The sequence below is a fragment of the Mustela nivalis genome (assembly GCF_964662115.1).
Source record: "Mustela nivalis genome assembly, chromosome: 7".
Lineage (NCBI taxonomy): Eukaryota > Metazoa > Chordata > Mammalia > Carnivora > Mustelidae > Mustela > Mustela nivalis.
Window position 1 is genome coordinate 136,119,410 of NC_139026.1, and position 21,464 is coordinate 136,140,873.

Below are 21,464 nucleotides of genomic sequence, written 5' to 3' on the forward strand. Positions count from 1 at the left end.
CTGTTATTAAAAACAGAAGAAAGCCACAATAAAAATAAAGAGTAATGATCATTTCAAAGGTATGTAAGTACTAATTTGATTGTTCATGCAGAAAGTAAAAATACAGAACTACTTTCATTTTTTAAATTTTATTTATTTATTTGACAGAGATCGCAGGTAGGCAGAGAGGCAGACGTAGAGTGGGAGGGGGTGAAGCACACTTCCTGCTGAGCAGAGAGGCCAATGCGGGGCTCGAGCCCAGGACCCTGATCATGACCTGAGCCGAAGGCAGAGGCTTAACCATCTGAGCCACCCAGGCACCTAAGAACTTCTTTCAGTTTAAACATTAATTAAGAATGCCCCTAAGCTGTATATCCCCTAAGCTGACCCTTAAGGAATATGATCCTGGAGAAAACTCCTACTGTCATCTGTAATTACCCCATAAAATGCAATAATTGACAGGTTCACCTAGGGAAAAATCTTAACGTCATTCAAGTTTCGGTATACTTCTCTCTGAATCTAGGACAGCAAAGTTGAACATACCAGAGGTCTGCCAGAGTGAATAATCTACCTTTGAAATGCATGATTTACAAAAATTAAAATGTCTTAGACTTTATGAGTTTTGATAGTAGTTGATAAACATAGCCATGAAATATATTTTAAAGCAGTTGTGAGGTCCATACTTGAGAGAGCTGTTGACCCTAGTTCTTTGATTAGTGGTGGTATAAAAAGGCTGATAGAGGAGTCCCTCTCTAGTAAGTTTGCTAGTAATTCCCAGCTTTGTGGGGATGTGAAGATTAATGAATGTTTAGTTCTTAGAATTGGAAATGAGGATTTATAGTTATTAGGTAGCAGTGTAATACTCCGATGCAGTGTTCCTGGAACTTTCATACATAATAATGGCAGTTTTAATTCAGGTTATATAATGTATATTTGAACTTGAAAATCTTCAAGAAATGGTTGCATATGGGAAATTAAAGATACTTCAGCAAATCTTCATACTTAGTCTTTGGGCCAGTATTGTAAGAATATATATGAACATCTTGAATAGTTGAGTCTTCATGTTTTTACCCAGAGGTTCTCTGTTTCCAGCTTTTTTTTTTTCCCATTAAAGTTACTATATTAGTAAAATTCCATGGTATGAAAATAGTTAAGTGTTCATCTTTCTATTGGTTGACATTTAGTTTGTTCATAGTTTTGTGTTAAAATCAAAACAAGCAGGGTTACCTGGGTTGCTCAGTGGGTTAAGTCTCTGCCTTTAGCTCAGGTCATGATCTCAGGGTCCTGGGATTGTGCTCAGCATCAGGCTATCTGCTCAGCAGGGAGCTTGCTTCCTCTCTGCCTGCATCTCAGCGTATTTGTGATCTCTCTTTCTCTCTCTCTCAAGTAAATCTTTAAAAAAATAGAAAAACAATCTGAGGGTTTTGAAGGGGCGGGGGGTGGGAGGTTGGGGGAACCAGGTAGATGGGTATTAGGGCATGTATTGCATGGATCACTGGGTGTGGTGCAAAAACAATGAATACTGTTATGCTGAAGAAAAATAAAGTAAAAAAATAAGCATACTATTATAAAAATTGAATGTTTCTCCCAATTTATATACATCATAGTTTCACTATGGGGAAATACTGGGTCATCGAGTGTTTGCATCTCCTAATTTCTTAGTTAATGCCAACTTACTTTGCTGTGTGGGTCTATCAATTTAGTCTCCACCAGAAATGTTAAGTTCCTGTTACACCTTTCTAATTTTTGGTGTTGTCAGAATTTAAAAATTTCTCTCACTCTGGTGAGCATAAAAGGATATCCTCTTGATTTAAATTTGCATTTTCCTGATTATCAGTGAAGTTGATCATCATCTTTGATTTTTTTTTTTAAGATTTTATTTATTTATTTGAGAGAGAGCAAGAAAGAGAGCATGAGAAGGGGAAGGGTCAGAGGAAGGGGGGGCAGAGTCCTGCCGAGCAGGGAGCCCAATGTGGCACTCGATCCTGGGACTCCAGGATCATGACCTGAGCCAAAGGCAGTTGCTTAACCAACTGAGCCACCCAGGCGCCCCATCTTCTGTGATTTAAAAACCATTCAGGTTTCTTCTATGAAATGTCTTTTATTTCATGCCCCCCCCCCCCGTTTTTGTTTTTCTACGGGATACGTTGTCTTTTCTGATTGATAGGAGTTCCTTAAGAGTACTTTGATTGTCAGTGATGTGAATGTGAGGTTTGCTTTTTGTGAATTTCCTGTGTACCTTCCTGTTTTCATCTCCTAGTTGTAAAGATTTCTGAACATAGGTGTAGAAGTTAAATCTACATTAAATTGGTTTTGTTTTAAATGTAGGTTTTTATACTGACAAGACACATTTTACTAGCTGTGGTCTTTTTCTTCGTGAGTTTCATGACTGTACTAGCCCTTACCTTTTTCAAGTAAGTTAATAGAATCAGTTTGTCACATGCTGCCAGAACTGTGGCTGAGGTTTTGACCACAATTGTGTTGACTCTGTATACATAATTTGCAGTGACAGATTTCAAATAATGTTAATTTTCCATGCATGTTTTACACTTTTTTTGTTGTTGTTTATTTTTAAATACTGAATATAGAGTATCATGGGTGGGGTTGCTATTTAAAAAGGATCCTATTTAGTGCCAATAATTTTTAAACGCTACAGGTAGAGCTTAGGTGCTTTATATTTTTAATTACCAAAGGAAAGTATGTAACCTGGAAACTCAGTTTTTGGTTTTGTGGGTTTTTTTTTTTTAAGATTTTATTTATTTATTTGTTAGAGGGCCCCCAGGCTGAGGCAGAGGGAGAGGGAGAAAGAGGCTCCCCACTGAGCTGGGAGCTGGATGTGGGACTCCACCCTGGAAACCTTGGGTCATGACCTGAGCCAAAGGCCACAGCTTAACCAACTGAGCCACCCAGGTGTCCCTGGAAGCTCAGTTGTTTATAAAAAAATATTGAAAGAGTCTCATTCATCTGATCCCCTTAGCGCATTTTTGGAGGTGCTTGTGATAGGGGCAGTCCTGATTTGTTTTCAGACCTTTGTCATGTTTAGAAGGGTTGTTATTATGATTATAAACATTTTCATCTTAAATGAAGTCCTGAGAATTGTATTGTCCCTTTATCCTAATAGAAACTTACTTGAATGTGTAGTTAATACATAACTGGGTTTGAAACAGAACAAGGTACTTTTAGAATCAGACACAAATACGGTTGAATCACTGCTTTACCAGGTTTTGTGATATCAAGCAAATTACTTATTCTTTCTTGTTCAAGAGACCTTTCTCACCTATGAAATTGGGATATAAAAATGTCTGCTTCATTATTCTAATCAGATATTTCATGAGTCCCGCTCTGTGCTACCTTGCAAAGATTAAATGAGGTTACTTGAGTTAGTTGTTTGGCATATGAAAGTTGCTTTTTTGATGTTCTAGTTTCCTCTATTCAAGTAATTTTTTCAGCCTTGTTATCTCCTTTTTGCTTAGAGTCTACACCAGGAGACAAATCTGTATCACATTCTTGCACAACTCCTTCCACATCTTCTGCCTCTGGACTGAATCCCACATCTGCACCTCCAACATCTGCTTCAGCAATCCCTGTTTCTCCTGTTCCACAGTCACCAATACCTCCATTACTTCAGGACCCAAACCTTCTTAGACAGCTGCTGCCTGCTTTGCAAGCCACACTGCAACTTAATAATTCTAATGTGGACATATCCAAAATAAATGAAGGTAAATTTTTACAGTAACAAATTTTTAAATTCATTTGCATTGTGTAGAATTCTGTGATTAGTGAAATCCCCAGTTTAGGAATGATCTTTGTTTCATTTTGAAATTCACATTTGAGCTTCATTCTTTTGAGTTTATATCCTCCATTGTTTAAAGCCTTCGGTTTTGTGATTGAATTAGCAATATATGGATTTTTCTGTATTTTTTAAGACTTGCTATGTACCTGGTAGTTACTGGAGATAACCTGTTGTGTCTGCCTAATGTTTATGGTAAATTTTTTTTTAAGTTAAAACAAAGAGCATTTCCCAAAGCTGATACAAAAACACTTGAGTTCTAGCACATTTCAAGAAAAACCTCTGGTATATGGATAAATAATTATTTGGAATATTAAAAATAGGGTGACTACTAAAAGTGGGAATTCAGGTAGTTCCTTCTTAAAATACTTGAAAAAAAATTTGAGATGGGAGGTAATGGATAACATTTTCCTGATTAATTGTTAATTCCAACTTTGCTTTTCATTATGCTACTAAATTACTTACCTAGATTCAAAGAAGTCTGAGTAAAAGTGGATATAGTTTTAATTCACAAACTAAATAGTCCTAAGATCATTGCAAAGTTTTCTGTTTAGAATAGTCAATTTTGACTTGTGTACATTGTCACATAATGTATTTATCAGTAGTAGTCAGTGGTTAAGTTCTTCCTTTATCTTAAAAATGGAGCTATTTCAGGTATTGGTCAATAACTTTGCTTTTATTGTACTTTTCTGCATTTTGATTTTATTCTTTTTAGATAACTATGCCCTTCTCCTGTTTGATAGGTATATGTCTTACTAGGGAAAGTGGGGCTTTTAAACAGTTTGAAGAAGTCATAACATGAAAAAATTTCAATAATAAAAGATCTTGTACTCTAAAAATCCATGATGTTCTTAAATTACCTAGCTTTTTAATGTCTGTTTTTAAAAGATTGTTGGAGAGGGTGTTGGTAGGGTTTGAATGGTTAGCTTGTCTAATAAAGCATTTGCATGAAATAGCTACATTTGTAACCTACCTTTTGTAATATGACGTTACATGTAATGCCATATTATATGTAAATGTAATATATACATATTACATATGTAATATGTAAATGCCATATTAGCTATCAGTGAATAGGTTTCTGGTATAATCAGAAGTTCCAGTGAGCACTTAAATTTTAGTGCAAAGGAAACCACTGTTTTTCCATGCTACAAACCCATTAAGCTTTTTTCCTCTGCCTCAGATCATTTATCTCTAGACCCATTTTATTTTCTAGATTCCTGTTTTGAGAGTTCCAGTTTGAAACACGGCGGTTTTCTCTGGGGTTGGTTTAAGTTTTTGAGTCATTACTAATGCCTTAATATGCCTCTGTTTTTATTTTAATTTAAGATATGTTTTTAGTTCTTACAGCAGCTGTGACACAAGCCTCATTGCAGTCCATAATTCATAAGTTTCTTACTGCTGGACCGTCTGCTTTCAACATAACTTCTTTGATTTCTCAAGCTGCTCAGCTCTCTACACAAGGTATTCATTTTCTTAGGTATCACTGGAATTGTATATTGATTTGGAGGGGGATTCATAGCATATTTTTCTTAGTCTTCGAAGAGATTAGCTGTAATGATTTGATGTTTGATTTTTTTTTTTTTACACTAGTGTATACAGTATTTTTATTTTTTGAGATGAGGCGAGCGTTGACATTTATCTTGCAGTATTGCCATCAAATCTGTAATACATCCTTAAATCAGAGTTTGTCAATGAAATATTTTACCTCAAAGGTGAATGTAAACTGGTATGTCCTCAATCTTTGTGAAACATTGAATATATTTTAAGAGTTGAAGTTTGGTTCATGTTTGATGTTTGATGGTTTTTGACCAGAGGATACAGAAATGCTTAAGTCCTTACTTGAATGAGCTATTTCTCTTTTCTGTGAAAGCATCCAATGGAAAGAGACATACATTGGAACAAAGGAGAAATGAAAGGTTCACTTTGACTTGTCCCCCAGCCCCAATTCAGAAAATTGATAAACTGAGCCAGGAATACTTATTTTAAAATTGAAATATAGTAGTGAAAAAGACTTATAACCCTCAGGGTTAGCCTCATGAGGCAGGAGATACAGGCCTAAATGTAAATTAAGAAAGAAATAAGAATAGTGAGGATGCCTTCCATATGAGATTAGGTTCAGGCTTACCTTCTTGCTTCAACCTAAGAAGGCGGTTGGGAGAGGTACTCACTGGGTGTCCTTGGTTCTGATCCACAGCTCATTTTACTTCGTGTGGGCCCAGTGAGTACTTTCAGACTCTCAGATAAGTGAGTGTTCTCTTTTGGGGTTCAGGTGGCATGTGGAGAGATGGAAAGACCTCTGCACATGTATTACAGAAGTTTGGGTTTATTTAAAATTAATTGCTTCACTTTTTCACAGCCCAGCCATCTAATCAGTCTCCAATGTCTTTAACTTCTGATGCGTCATCCCCAAGATCGTATGTGTCTCCAAGAATAAGCACACCTCAGACTAACACAGTCCCAATCAAACCTTTGATTAGTACTCCTCCTGTTTCATCACAGCCAAAGGTATGTTGCCTTTGAGGGAAATTTGGAAAAGAAAGCACTCACTTTTGGAAAAAACAAGCTTAATGTTTATAGAATCTGTCGTGTAGAAAACGCCCTCTTGAAGAATGTAGTGGTGGAATGAATGATGGGTGAGAATAGAGACAGGTTAGAGTCTCAGTAAATTGAGGGGCTAGAGGAGGGGAATTGCGCCTGCCACTTTATTACTATTATTACTCAAGATTGTATTTGTTTGAGAGAGAGAGAGTATGAGCACAGTGGGTGGGTGGTAGAGGGACGAGCAGACTCCTCACTAAGCGAGGAGCCCAACGTGGGGCTTGATCCCAGAACCCTGAGATCATGACCCGAGCTGAAATCAGATTGTTATCTGACTGAGCCACCCAGGTGTCCCCATCACCTGTGCTTTTACATGCTGATTGTTTTCTCTTCCTGACTTTGGGATTTGTGACATGGAGAGTGAAATAAGAAGAGTATACTATTAGCTCTAAAGGATAGGAGAGAACAGGTTTTCTCGTGGCTTTTCCTCCCATACTTTTATTTTAGAAAGGAGTCCATTTCTGTGCTAAGAGCTTTATATGTGTTATTTTTAACTTCCTATAATGAGAATCAACTACTGTTTGCTTCATTTATTAGATAAGAAAATGAAGCCTTCAGTTAAATCTGGGTTTTGTGGTGGAGTCAGAATTTGAGGCCTTGGTCTTACCTGAACACAGAACCCATTTTACTCAGCTGTACTACCTGTGTTTATCCAGGCAAGGTCTTTCATGGATGACTCCCCAGAGCACAGTTAAAAAATTGTTGGTCTTTTCTGACTGGACTAGAAACAGGACCTTAACAATGCTACACTAAGATTTTGTATTACATCATTTAGTCTTGTACCTCCCACTTATGCTCATTCTTGGCTTTACAGTCCTACTGTACCAGCAAAACATTAAAAGATTTGGAAGTTGGCATATGCAAGTTGCAATTGTCTTCTTCTTAATTGTAAATTTAGGAAATCTAAAAGAGGGCTATTTTAATTCTTCATGCTAAAGATCCCCCCCCCCCCCCCAGCCCCAAGGTTTTATTTTTAAGCAGTCTACTCAGTGTGAGGCTCGAACTCATTGTGGGTAGTAGATTTGAATGCTCTACCTAGGCCAGCCAGGCGTCTCGCCAAAAATTTTATATTGCAATCAAATCAGAAACAGAAGCCTAAAAATAAAAATGCATTGAAACATAACTTGAAAGTGTTTGTAGGCACGGTTTAAGGCCTTCTTTTTGGCTTGTCCCTTTCCTGTTTATTTATCTAAGTACGTTTTAGGGTCAGTCTGGACTGATTTTTTAAATTCTGTGTTAAAAGTATTAGTTTAGGGTGCCTGGGTGGCTCAGTGGGTTAAGCCGCTGCCTTCGGCTCAGGTCATGATCTCAGGGTCCTGGGATCGAGTCCCACATCGGGCTCTCTGCTCAGCAGGGAGCCTGCTTCCCTCTCTCTCTCTCTCTCTCTCTCTCTCTGCCTGCCTCTCCGTCTACTTGTGATCTCTCTCTGTCAAATAAATAAATAAAATCTAAAAAAAAAAAAAGTATTAGTTTATTGGGGCGCCTGGGTGGCTCAGTGGGTTAAACCTCTGCTTTCAGCTCAGATCATGATCCCAGGGTCTTAGGCTCGAGCCCCAAATTGGGCTCGCTGCTCAGCAGGGAGCCTGCTTCCCCCCTCTCTACCTGCCTCTGCCTACTTGTGATCTCTCAAATAAATAAAATCTTTTCAAATTTTTTTTAATTTAATTTTTTATTTTTTATAAACATATATTTTTATCCCCAGGGGTACAGGTCTGTGAATCACCAGGTTTACACACTTCACAGCACTCACCAAAGCACATACCCTCCCCAGTGTCCATAATCCCACCCCCTTCTCCCAAACCCCCTCCCCCAAGTATTAGTTTATTATGTAATTTCTTACTGTTTGCCTGCATTTTGATGGAGGAAGATAAAAATGTGAGTTTCAGCAATAGAGGCCTTATTACTAGAGCTTAAAGCTCATCCTCAGGGTAGTATCTTCAGAGTACAATAAATGATGACTAAAAGTGAAGTAAGTGGTAGTGTTAGTTTTACAGTCATTGGTAAAATCAGCATTTCAAATCCTGTAAGCATATGGCTATCGGTTTTTTGCATTTGAAAATTTTTCCAAGTTTTTTTTTGTTTGTTTGGTTTTTTTTAAGTGGGCATTCAATAAGTAATATGTAGACCTTGGAAAAATGTTCTTACCTTTCCTTTTCTTTTTTTTTTAAAGATTTTTATTTATTTATTTGACACAGAGAGAGCACAAGTAGGCAAAGTGGCAGGCAGAGAGAGAGGGAAAAGCAGGCTCTCTGCTGAGCAGGGAGCCCGACTCGGTACTCGATCCCAGGACCCTGGGATCATGACTCGAGCTGAAGGCAGCCACTTAATCAGGTGCCCTGAAAAATGTTCTTTTATGTTTAGAAGTAGCCAGGATATTGAGATTTGTTTGAGAGAATATTAATCAAAAAAATAACTCAAAAAAAGGGGGTGCCAGGATCACCTAGTTGGTTAAACATCTGCCTTCATGTTGGGTCATGACCTCAGGGTCCTCAGATCTAGCTCAGCAGGGAGTCTGCTTTCTCTTCCTCTGCCTCCCTCCCCCCTTATGTTCTCTCTCTTGCACAAATAACCTAAAAAGAAGAAAAAAATTTTTAAAGAACTGCTGTTGGAGGGTATGACTTAATTAGAAATGGCTTTCAATCTGCCTTTGTGCCTTAATTTGGGTCTTATATTTGAAACTACTTGGGTTTTCTCTTTGTGGCATCTGAATATATAGTATATGGACCTCTTGTTGCACCACTGTAGGATAACATCTCTTTGAAGACTACTTCGGTTGAATTTTCTGTGGGCCATAGCTCATTTTCTTAATACACCAGTCTATAATTGTCTGCATATGTGGTTCAAATTTGAGCAGCTGTATGTGTAGAATGTGGTAATATTAATTTTTATTGATATAAAAGTAACAGTAAATCAGAAGAGCTGTTTTAGTGTATTGGAAAGAAAACTGAGCTCAACATTAGGAGAACTAGTGCTATTGTGCTAAGAAAGTAGTCTTATGGCCCTAGGCCATTTTATGAAGAAATTAGATTTTAGTCTCAAAACTAGACTCTCTTCTAACTGCATGAACTTTATTTGATTCTAATTCTTTAAATCTCTAGATTTTTCAGAGTTTAAGATTATCCAGCTAAATTTGGAAGGGTGTGTGGATTTGGGAACTTAATGAGCATGATTCACACAATTAAATATGTCTATATCACTAATACTCATTTTATTATGAAACAGGTCAGCTCATGTTATATTAAGAATTATTAAAGAATAGAAATAACAGGGGGTGCCTGGGTGGCTCAGTGGGTTAAGCCGCTGCCTTCGGCTCAGGTCATGATCTCAGGGTCCTGGGATCAAGTCCCACATCGGGCTCTCTGCTCAGCAGGGAGCCTGCTTCCTCCTCTCTCTCTCTGCCTGCCTCTCTGCCTACTTATAATCTCTCTCTGTCAAATAAATAAATAAAATCTTTAAAAAAAAAAAAGAAAGAATGATGTCATTTCTTAAAAAAAAAAAAGAAAGAAATAACAGGGACTTCTCATTGATAGTACTTTGCTATTATCTAATGACTGTGGTATTTATCTGTGTAATAGAAGCCTGTCTCACCAGATTTTGACATTGCAGGTTAGTACTCCAGTAGTTAAGCAAGGACCGGTTTCCCAATCGGCCACACAGCAGCCTGTAACTGCTGACAAGCAGCAAGGTCATGAGCCTGTCTCTCCTCGAAGTCTTCAGCGCTCAAAGTAAGTTGATAAGTGCTGAAATACTATTCTTTTCATTACTATTGCATGTGGCATTGTTTGAATATTATAAAATATATGTATAATATAATTTGATCTCATTAGAATCCATGGATAGGCTAAGTTTTATGTATTAAAAGATTGACAGAGGCAGATCTTATGTATAAGTAAGTGGTTATCTCCAGTAGGGAAGCCTTGTTATTTTTGAAGAATTTTACTTATTAGGATATGATAGGATTAACAGTATGTGATTGATACCTGTAGGTAGAGGGCACCTGATGCTGTAATACTTGACTTGTTGGAAATGACCTCATTTTTAACTTCCTCATAGCAGTTTTAAATTTGAGTATTGGTGAAGCCAAAAATGTTAAATCTAAAACTTGGTCCAATATTTCCCAACTGGTATGTGTTAGGTTTTCCTCATAGCTTCAACTCTGACCCCTGTATGGAATGCTTGTCAGATAGGGCTGTATTGTGTTGTCACATTTCTTTGTTAATTAACAAATACAACTTTAAATGATTTTCATTTGATTGATTTTCCTATTTTTATTTCTTGCTATGAGGTGGCAAAATAATTCAACTGTTGTTTTTATTGTTGTTTTCTAAACAAGCATTTCAGAACTTATACATCCAAATGAGAGTTGTTCCCTTCAAAATAATCACCTTGGGAAGCTGTCTACTTACTCCAGCAATGTTGCCATTGCTCAGAACATTTTTGGGAAATTCTTCTTTTAAATTGTCTTTAGAGGCTGCAGTATTATTTTAAATATCCTCAGTGATGAAAACTCTTCATCCTTTGGGAGATTTAGTTTTTGGAAATAACTGAAATTCATTCAGAGCCAAGTCTGGTGAAGCAGGTAGGAAATCAACTTGGGTGATTAAATTTTTGGTTCTCACCACCATATCCCCAAACCCTGGCCCAAACCATATAGTATTTTAGAAGAATATAAATAGTCTCAGAGTGTTATGTTTTTGGTCTTATTTTGCCACTGAATTCATTCATTGCTGTCCAGTAAAATGCCTGTATTTTGCTTCACATTACCTACCCTCTGCTTCAGTACTTTGTTCTGATGTTAAACAAAGGCAATATATTTTTCCCCTCTTTATCCACATGTATTTAAGATAGAACATTCAGTTGTGCTTTATATCTACAACTCTTAAAATGTGACCATTTCTTAGTTACATTCTTACTAGTGTTTCTGGTATACAAAATGAACAGGTCAAATTTGGAGAGCACTCTCTAAATTTAACTGACATTAGTGTTTATTAAAAGGGCTCTTTTTCCCCCAAAAGTGTGTTAGAGGAATACATGATATAAATACACATTGGATTTTAAATTCTGTTTATTTGATGTTAATATAACAAATTTTTCTTAGGAATTTGGATATCTTTAATTTAGTAGAAGTTATGGACAATTTCTAGGATGCCTACTTGTTAAAACATTGTGCACATTCAATTCTGTTTTTTCTTCCAGTAGCCAGAGAAGTCCATCACCTGGTCCAAACCATACTTCTAGTAGTAATGCATCAAATGCAACAGTTGTACCACAGAATTCATCAGCCCGACCTACATGTTCATTAACACCTACGCTAGCAGCACACTTCAATGAAAATCTCATAAAACATGTTCAAGGATGGCCTGCAGATCATGCAGAGAAGCAGGTATGACTCACAGCAGGTATTTTACCTGTGGATGAGTGACAAAAATACAACTTATACTTTTAGAAAATCTAATCTAGGTCACTGAATTTAAGCTTTGTTTGAAATAACTAATTCCTAATTAGATTGTTTATAGTCACTCTATAAAATATTTTGTAAGTATTTGTTTTAAGGTATTTAGGAGATAATTTGTTACGGTTTCACATAATTTTTTTTTTTTTTTTAAAGATTTAATTTATTTATTTAGCAGAGAGAGGGAACACAAGCAGAGGGAGTGGAAGAATTAGAAAGAGGCTTCCCACCAAGCAGGGAGCCTGATGAGGGCTCAATCCTAGGATCCTGGGATCATGACCTGAGCCAAAGGCACATGCCACCCAGGTGCCCCTCCCATAAAATATTTTAATATAATTATTGTTATAACTTCCATTACCAAGTACTCAGCATTTAGCACTGTGCCAAGTGTCTTATTCCACTTCTCAAAACTGTTAACTGGTACAGATAATGAGTTCTCCATTTTACCAGTGAGGCCCTTAGGACCAAATAAATTAGAATACCAAGATCACCCAGTTAAAACAGCGATAGGGCTCAAAGCCATGTGCTTTTCCATTCAGCCAGCCGTTCTTACAGTTTTAGAACTTCTTCAGACTACTACTATTAGATCTCTCCACTAGACTGGCAACGAGGAGTTAGGAAGCAGTTCTGCTTTGGAATGAGGGACCTTTGAACATTTCAGTAACTGCCATTGGCTTCTCTTCCCAGTGATTTACTGACTGAAACTTTCTCTAAGTTCACAGAGTTAATTTGTATCTTATGACACAGGAATATAGCGAACGCCCTTTTATCAGTGATACACCTGAACCTTACTCTGGCTGACTCAGCATCTTTTAAAAACCACAAATCATGAGTTCTTTTATCCTAGTGCTATCAAATACTAAAATAGGAAATACTGTTTTCTCCAGAAATTGAAGGGGAAATTTTTGAAAATTATCTCCCACCAATAGAGACAGGTTGTTTTTTAATGTTTTTTTTTTGTTGTTTTTGTTGTTTTTTAAGAAAATAATTTCCCCCCTTGGATTCACTATCACTTTTGTGGATTTAAAGAAGAAGGAGGATTCTGTAATCTTGGTATAAAGTTGTACTCAAATTTAATGATTGTTATTTTGTGATTGTGACTTATATTTTATGTGATCTTATAATCTCTCTAATTATAGGCATCGAGATTGCGAGAAGAAGCCCATAATATGGGAAGTGTTCACATGTCAGAAATTTGTACTGAATTAAAAAATTTAAGATCGTTAGTCCGAGTATGTGAAATTCAAGCAACTTTGCGAGAGCAAAGGTAAGGTTTTTGTGGACAGAGTTTTTGTCTTAGCATTATATATCTTAAATCAGACTGAAGGATATAAATAAAATTTCATTTCTGAAATTTAAACTTCTCTTTGATACATCCTGTTCCTTAACACTGTAATTGCATTTTTAAAAAAGATTTAATTTGGGGAGGGCAGTGGACAAGGGGAGAGAATCTTGAAGTAGACTTCCTTCTGAGCGCAGAACCTGACATGGGACTCTTCTCTCTAGACCCATGAGATCATGGCTTGAGTCGAAACCAGCTAAGCCACCCAAGCACCCCACACTATGACTGCATTTTTATAATTTAATAATATGCCTGGTGAATGGTAATGGTGTCTAGATTTTAATTCTCTAACCCATGGTAAATGCTTCATTAGACTTTATTCTTACAACTCTGTAAGGTACAATAATATTTTAAAAGTGAAATGGTAGAACACTATTAACTATGCTGTAATCTTTTAAAAAAATAAAAATACTTTTAAAAAGTGAATTGTTGGGCGCCTGGGTGGCTCAGTGGGTTAAGCTGCTGCCATCGGCTCAGGTCGTGATCTCAGAGTTCTGGAATCGAGCCCCGCATCGTGCTCTCTGCTCATCAGGGGGCCTGCTTCCTCCTCTCTCTCTGCCTGCCTCTCTGCCTGCTTTTGATCTCTCTGTGTCAACTAAATAAATAAAATCTAAAAAAAATTAAAAAAATAAAAAGTGAATTGTTGACAGCAACTAATTATAAAGGGTCTCCTCTTCGATTAAGGGTAGTACACAGTTGCTAAGTTTTAGTTGAAATTTCAAATCACTATTAACATTGTCTTTGGATCACCTAGAGATCTCTTAGAAATCTGGTTGTCTAGCAAGTATACCTATTTTCTGAATTGTTTTCACCTAAACATTTATTGTCTCACATTTCTTAGTCTAGTATCCTACTCAAGGATATCTACATCCCAGTAAATAGTACAGATATTTTTTTAATGTGTCTTGCAAAATCAAGGACAAACTTTTAATGCCCTCTCACATCCTGTTTGTATAAGTTACTGGATCACAAGCAGAGTTAGTCTTAACATGAAACTGCAAATATTTAGTAAATACCAAGTAAGATTGTATCCAATCTTTCAATTATAAAAGTATCTGGAGTTATATTGTGAATAGGAAGTAGGATTTGTTGATTCTCTGTTCTGAAAGTACTTTAAGCATACGTAAAACTTGACTGCATTTTGGCATACTAAGATAGGTGATTGGACTTTTGGGAAATTATTTGCAGCCTCAGCTATTGACACAGTGTGCACTGGTAAATAGCAGGCCACTTTATGATTACGCCTAATTCTCTGGTACAGGCAGTATGTATCATACTTTACAGAAGAGAGGGGTCAAGGTCAAAAGGGGAATAGTTTTACGAAGTTCATGGAAATCTCTAGTTTGTTTTAAATATTCCTATCAGTTGGACATTGACTCAGCTCTGTTTTTCTGAGCCTATGTTTATATTGAGAATTGTTCTTCAAATTAAGCTTCTTGTACCTTGTTAATTCTAGGCTTACTCTGTTGTGGCCTAGAAAACACACGAAGTATAGGTTTGTCTCATATTTAATATCTGCTGCCGTGTGTGTGTGTGATGATACAGCAAACAAACCACATTTTAAATCAGTCTTTATAGTCAGATTATTGAGAAATCATTAGAGAACTAGGAAACATTCTAACTTTTGTCATCCTGGTTCTTTAATATGTCGTACATTCACTGGTCATTTTGTTTTAACTCTAATCCATATTTATTTATTTTTAAAGATTTATTTATCTGAGTGGGGAAGGGCAGAGAGGGGGAGAGAGAATTTCAAGCAGACTCTCTGCTGAGCACAGATGCCCCCATGGGGCTTGATCTCACAACCCTGAGATCAGGACCTGAGCCGAAACCAGAAGTCAGGACACCCAACTGTTTGAGCCACCCAGGTGCCCTTAGGTTAATCCACTTTTAATTACTTAGTCTTAATTATAGTTACTTATTTTATCTTTTTAAGATATTTTTGTAGTAAAGTTTTGTTTGTTTTTTCTGTAACATTTATATATGAACCACACAAGTTCTAATGCTTTCTTTTATTTTTCAGGATACTCTTTTTGAGACAACAAATTAAGGAACTCGAAAAGCTAAAAAATCAGAATTCCTTCATGGTGTGAAGATGTGAATAATTGCACATGGTTTTGCGTACAGGAACTGTAAATCTTATTGCCCAATCTTAACATTTTTGAGCTGCATTTAAGTAGACTTTGGACCGTTAAGCTGGGCAAAGGAAATGACAAGGGGATGGGGTCTGTGAGAGTCAATTCAGGGGAAAGATACAAGATTGATTTGTAAAACCCTTGAAATGTAGATTTCTTGTAGATGTATTCTTCACGTTGTAAATATGTTTTGTAGAGTGAAGCCATGGGAAGCCATGTGTAACAGAGCTTAGACATCCAAAACTAATCAATGCTGAGGTGGCTAAATACCTAGCCTTTTACATGTAAACCTGTCTGCAAAATTAGCTTTTTTAAAAAAAAAAAAAAAATTGGGGGGTTAATTTATCATTCAGAAATCTTGCATTTTCAAAAATTCAGTGCAAGCGCCAGGCGATCTGTGTCTTAAGGATACGATTTTGAACCATATGGGCAGTGTACAAAATATCATGAAACAACTGTTTCCACACTTGCACCTGATCAAGAGCAGTGCTTCTCCATTTGTTTTGCAGAGAAATGTTTCTCATTTCCCGTGTGTTCCATTTCCCTCTGAAATCCTTGATCTGATTTTATCCATTTTTTTAAGGCTCCTCTTTTTCTCCTTTCTTAAGGCACTGTTGCTATGGCACTTTTCTATAACCTTTTCATTCCTGTGTACAGTAGCTTGAAATTGCAGTGATCGAGCATAACCCACTTGTTTGTATAAATTATTGAGATCCATTTGCACCCTGTAAGAATGGACTTAAAAGTACTGCTGGGCATGTGTGCTGAAAGTACATTGATTGCTCACATATAAGGAAATGGCCCAATGAACATGGTTGTGGGAGGGGAAAGAGGAAACAAAGCTAGTCAGATGTGAATTGTATCTGTTGTAATAAACATGTTAAAACAAACAAAAAATTGTTATTTTTCTTTTCCTTCGGTCAGTGCATATTAGAATTTGAACTACCTGGGGATTCTTTATCAGAACTATTCTTGTTGAATATTTATACTTAATTGAAATAATTCCTTAAGGGAGGTTTTGTTTAAAGCATATTAACAGGAAATTGTGTATAAGATATTTAATGAAATACAAAATTCAACAAGAATGATTAAGTCACTTCCCAAGTGGTTGTCATTTGTTATAAACCCTGGTTTAACCTGTCTTGCTATTATGACATTTCATTTTGAAGGATGTTTGTGTTGTAGCTAACTGTTCAAGTCTGGTGCTGACTGCTGTTCTTAGCCATCACAAAACGCTAAATTTGTGTAATTGGAGCTTCCTTCTGTTATCTGGAAATGGTGGGAAAGCTCAGCTTTGTATATTGTTTCCTAAAGTATATTAAAATAAAAAAAGAAACTATTGCTACTATAAAATTACCTTGGCTTTTTTTTTTCTTTTCTAAAATATTGGTCACATGGCCTTAGCATGACACTGCCAGTATTTATCAAATCACAAGGGTTTCTTTATGCAGAAAATTTAATTTCAAAAATCTTACCTGATCTAGAGACTTATATCCTGTTGAGGCAGATATATTTATGTGCTTTCAGAACTGCCAGCACCAAGGGCTTATTTTGTGATGTTAGACAATGTTGCATTTTTGGATATGAAAATTCCAAAATTGCTCATGTGCTTTAAGCATATTTAAAGTATAGATGATAATGCTCAGACCTTTCAGGAAACTCAAAAAGTAAAATGTAAGCAATAGTATGAATGATATTTTCTAAAATACGAAAAGAAAATGTTCCAGTGTAGTTAAGAGGAATTAAAATCTTACACTGGAAACTTTATGTTGTTGTAACTTGAGCATACTTTTAAAATGTAAGAAAAGACAAATGTCAAATCCTATCATGAAATGTTCATACCTGTAAGATTGTTAACATTCTCTGGGCTTGATTAGTGCATGTAAAATTAACTCCAAAGAGCATTGTTAAGCTAGAACTCTCACTGATGGAGTCCTGTGTCTTTCCTGGGAAGAAGTGAGCAATTTGTGATGTAGTAGGCAAATGTTTCCTGATCAGAGGGCGACTTGACTTGTGATTTAAGGTAAATTTGAATTTTATTTGCTAATAGTTTATTGGTCTGTGTCATCTTATTCCTTTGCTTTAAAAAATGTTTACATCCCTAAGTGAATTGCTCACATATATATATAGGAGAAGATGCCTAAAATGAAATTTCTTGGTGAATTTTTAAACAAAATTAAAATTTTTGTGGAAATATTTTTACAATATTTGATTCACTTATTCTGTAGTAAATTATTTTAAGTATCACACTTTAATACATTGTGTCCAGCTACTAACCTTGAGATAACCAGGGAATATTTATTAAAATAGGCATAATATCCTCAAATACTCTTTATATAGTTGCCATGGCTTTGAACGTGTGTCTCATTTTGATTTGCACCTTGGTTCATATAATTTGGAAATAGAAATACAAAGAGCCCCTAGGAAACCTCAGGGTTTTTATTTTTAAAAAGGACGTTAGTAGTCTTCTATTCAAACCTTAAAAACTGATACTGTAATAAAATGTATTTTGTGAAGGGGGATCTGTTAGAAAGTCTTTCCTCTTAACCAGCTTTACTACTTTTTTCCAGTTGTTTCCTGTTTAACTACTTTGACTACCTTTTAATTTTAAAACTTGGACTATAGTCCAACTCCAGTTTTTAAGCACACTGAAAACTCCACGCTTCAACTTTTCTTTAAAGACATGATGCTTCTTTTAATAGCTCAGATGAATGGTTTTATCTTCTAGATAACCTTGGAAAACCTTGGAAAGGAGGCACTTAAAACTTTGGGAAGATGAATTGTACCCCATTTCAAACAATATTGTTTAAACCCAGTTAGCTGTAAGGGATTATTTCAAAGCGGGAGGTGTTGTGAAGTGATTTACTCTGCAAACCGGAACTACTGTAGTTCAGGACTTAAAGCTACTGTATTTAGATGTGGGGTTTGAATATACAGATTTCTTTTCGATACCTGTAAATACGGCTATATTCTTGTATTTGTACTGGAGTGTACAAAATGACACTTAAAGTAATAAATATGTTTTGACTATATTGTGCAGTTATTTCAGAACAGTCTTTTTGAAAGTCTTAGAGTGCATGATTTGCATTTGAGTAAGAAAATGCTAAGTTACTGCTAAAATTACAGTGTTTCAGAAGTTTCAACATACTTTCTTAGCACTATTTTAATGAAAATTTTGGCTTAAAGGTCTTTAAAGATCTATAGATCCTCTTGCCATATCCCTTTTTCCTGATCTGAATTTTGGGAGTGCCCTCAAGTGGTCTGCCTAAGAGCCCTTGGCTGTAAAAATTCTACTCTTAGGTCAATTTCATCCAAATTGTCTTTAGTATTGAACTCTCTTCATGAGCTCTGAACAGCAGTCAGTTTAGGTGACAAATTCTCTGAAGAGAACTCTTGTACTTCAGAGTTTATTCTCCAGTGTCCCCGTTTCCAGAAACTGTTACCAGTATCACTCCCCACACAGAGGAAGCATCCTCTCTCTCTTAATGCCCTCTATGTGATCCATCATCAAGACCCTCCAACTCAATCCGCAATCATCTTCTGAACCAGTCTACTGCCACAGCCTCCTTCCTCTTTGCCACACATTCCTGTCTGTCCTCCAGACTGTTCACCAGAATGAAATTAAAAGAGAAAAAAAAAAAAAAAAAACACCATTCTGTTCATAATCTTAAATCAATGATTTCATATACTACAAAATTGAGATCTCTTACCATGGCTTGTGTTCAAGCCCTTGAATGCTACCATAATCTTGTCTGCTACATTGTCCCTCACTCACTGTAATCTCACTTCAGGATTTTTGTATTTTCTGTCTGGAAAATTTTGTTTTTAGACTTGCACAGCTAGCTGCCCATTCAGTCTCTGCTCAAAGGCCACCTCACGCTTATTCCTGATCTCCCATCTAAAAGAACACTATCACTGTTCCTTCACTTGTTTTCTTCAAAAGAACAGTGCCTGATACACACTAAGTACTCCAGAAATACATGTCGAATATATGTTTCCATAGCCCTTCGGAAACAAGTGACTTAAAATCTGATTTACTTTCAGTTCTTCCACCTTGGGAAAGAAACAGCAACTAGTTACTTGGGTTTTTGTTTGTTTTCTGTTTTTAAAGAAATTACTGCAATTTACTAATGGTTACCAAAACCTAACTCCAAACCAGTTTTATTATTACCATTATGAAATTTGATCTAAGAAATTTAATCAACTGATCCAGTAATAATTCGAGCGCTTTCACAGTAGGATTCTTTGATAGGTCTGTTTGGTTCAGATGAAGCCTTCACATCCAGTCACACCGTTCTGACTTTATAGGGTAGGGTGTGAGGCAAGAAGCATTCAAGTCAACGTTCTAAGATGTGTCACTAATAGAACATCTCTACTACAAATAAAGTCCTGCAGGAAAATGGGATTTAGGAATACCCTGCTTTTGTGATGGGTGGAAAGATTTAAGATTTGACAGGCCCTTGATAACACTCTATGTACTTGACAAACAGGATCTTTTTCATTTTCTAAGGTGCCTAGTGTTTCATTTCTTCAGCCCGTGTGGCTGCATTTGGATCAAAAGTCTTAGCTCTTTGGGTAGTTAACAGGATTATTAACCTTGGATGAGAAAGGCAGAATGCAAGGACAGAACTGTCTCTTGTGTATCTCCCAGACCTAGAAAAATGAGCACATACTAGGAGCTCAAGATGTTTGCATGAATGAGTGAATGAAATATATATTTTAAGTATTTAATCTTTAAACAATGGGTTTTTTGTTTGTTTTGTTTTAAATCGGAGAGGGAGTGAGCACACATGGGGATTGGTTGGCAGAGGGAGAAGGGGGCTCCGCAGGGAATCATCTCAGGACCTTAGCAGCATGACCAGAGCTGAAGCCAGCCGCTTAACTGGCTGAACCACCCAGGCATGCCAAGCATAATGTTTTCAAACATTTTTTTAATTAAAAACTTATTATTAGGGACACCTGGCTGGCCTCGTTGGGGGAGCATGTGACTCTTGATCTCAGGTTTGTACATTCAAGCCCCGTGACGGGTGTAGAGATTACTTAAAAATCTTAAATTATTAAAGGAACCTTGACCAGAGTCACTCTGAAATTTCAACAAGCCTCTTGCCTAAATGTCACTTTTTTAAAAATTTTGATGCCTTGATAGTTTTCATTTTTATGAACTAAAACTTTAAAATGATAAAATATTACCATCTTTGGCAAGACCTCTAATTTCAAAAATGCCAATTCAGTCCCAGTGTACATTTCTCTAGACCTGTTTCAGAAGCCCAAGGGTTCCACAAATACCAAGTAAAATACTAGTAACAGAATTGCAGGATAAGCTAGCTGATGAAATACCACCCACTGCTTAACAAAAGTACTTAAAGAGCCAAAATATTTCTCCACAAACATCAAGACAATGAAAGAAACGTGAAACTTCTATAATTTTTCGAAAGGTGGGTGGATGGAAATAAAGGAAGATAGGACATTTTGGTGTAATTCAGCACATTTAATCATCCCAAATTAGAGTTCAGTCAGAAAATAGAAATCACCTTAGTTATTTGAAAAGGCGAGTGTTTGAAACTAGCGGGGACTAAAACCAAGGCGGGCCGTATTGGAGGACATAATAAAGGAGAGCTGGGAATGTGGACAGAGGGCCAGTATGGAGGGAGCTGGATCCAAGGGAAATACAAAGCTGCTGCTGAAGAGGCCTTCTGAAGCAGGGTGGGGGAGAATCCCAGGCTTTCCTCGCTTTGTCCTCTAGTTCTGCCTACGTTGGCAGAACTTAGAAGCAAGAGGGTAAGAGAGTTTGGGACAGTCCCTGCAATGCTGAGAACGGTGGAGAAAGGGGGAGCAAATAACCAGTATAACCTCTGACCCTACCCATAGAGAAAGGGAAGACTGAAAGTATGCCAGTTCAAGTCACGTTTCCTGATGATAGGTAATGGAACCATGTTTATGAAGTTCTAGGACATGTGTAAGAAAATGTATTGTGACCTGAATACTATCTTCAGCAAATTGCTCAAATAAAAAAGCAACAGTGACTCCCAAAGGTAAAAGGGCTGAAGGTTGCACTCATGAGACCTTGAAGAAAACAGTAACCGCCAAAAGCTAACCAAGAGGTGAACGGAGAATGAAGATAAAAGCATTATTGGTGACATGGAAGCAGTTTACACGTGCAACTAC

General features: G+C 36.7%; 1 protein-coding gene across 11 annotated transcripts in view; it reads left to right on the forward strand.

Moving 5' to 3' along the window:
• Nucleotides 1–16,652, forward strand: part of WAC (WW domain containing adaptor with coiled-coil) — an 85,315-nt gene extending 68,663 nt beyond the window's left edge. For 8 of the 11 annotated variants that reach the window (XM_082740886.1, XM_082740891.1, XM_082740884.1 and 5 more), the window contains 7 exons: nt 3,453–3,698; nt 5,111–5,233; nt 6,129–6,277; nt 9,977–10,095; nt 11,567–11,753; nt 12,962–13,089; nt 15,188–16,652. In XM_082740886.1, the coding sequence (XP_082597012.1) occupies nt 3,453–3,698; nt 5,111–5,233; nt 6,129–6,277; nt 9,977–10,095; nt 11,567–11,753; nt 12,962–13,089; nt 15,188–15,257 (1,022 nt within the window). In that variant the 3' untranslated portion in view covers nt 15,258–16,652. The remainder of the gene's footprint in view (nt 1–3,452; nt 3,699–5,110; nt 5,234–6,128; nt 6,278–9,976; nt 10,096–11,566; nt 11,754–12,961; nt 13,090–15,187) is intronic. The other 3 variants (XM_082740889.1, XM_082740883.1, XM_082740888.1) reach the window with 1 other exon arrangement.
• The last annotated feature ends 4,812 nt before the right edge of the window (nt 16,653–21,464 follow it).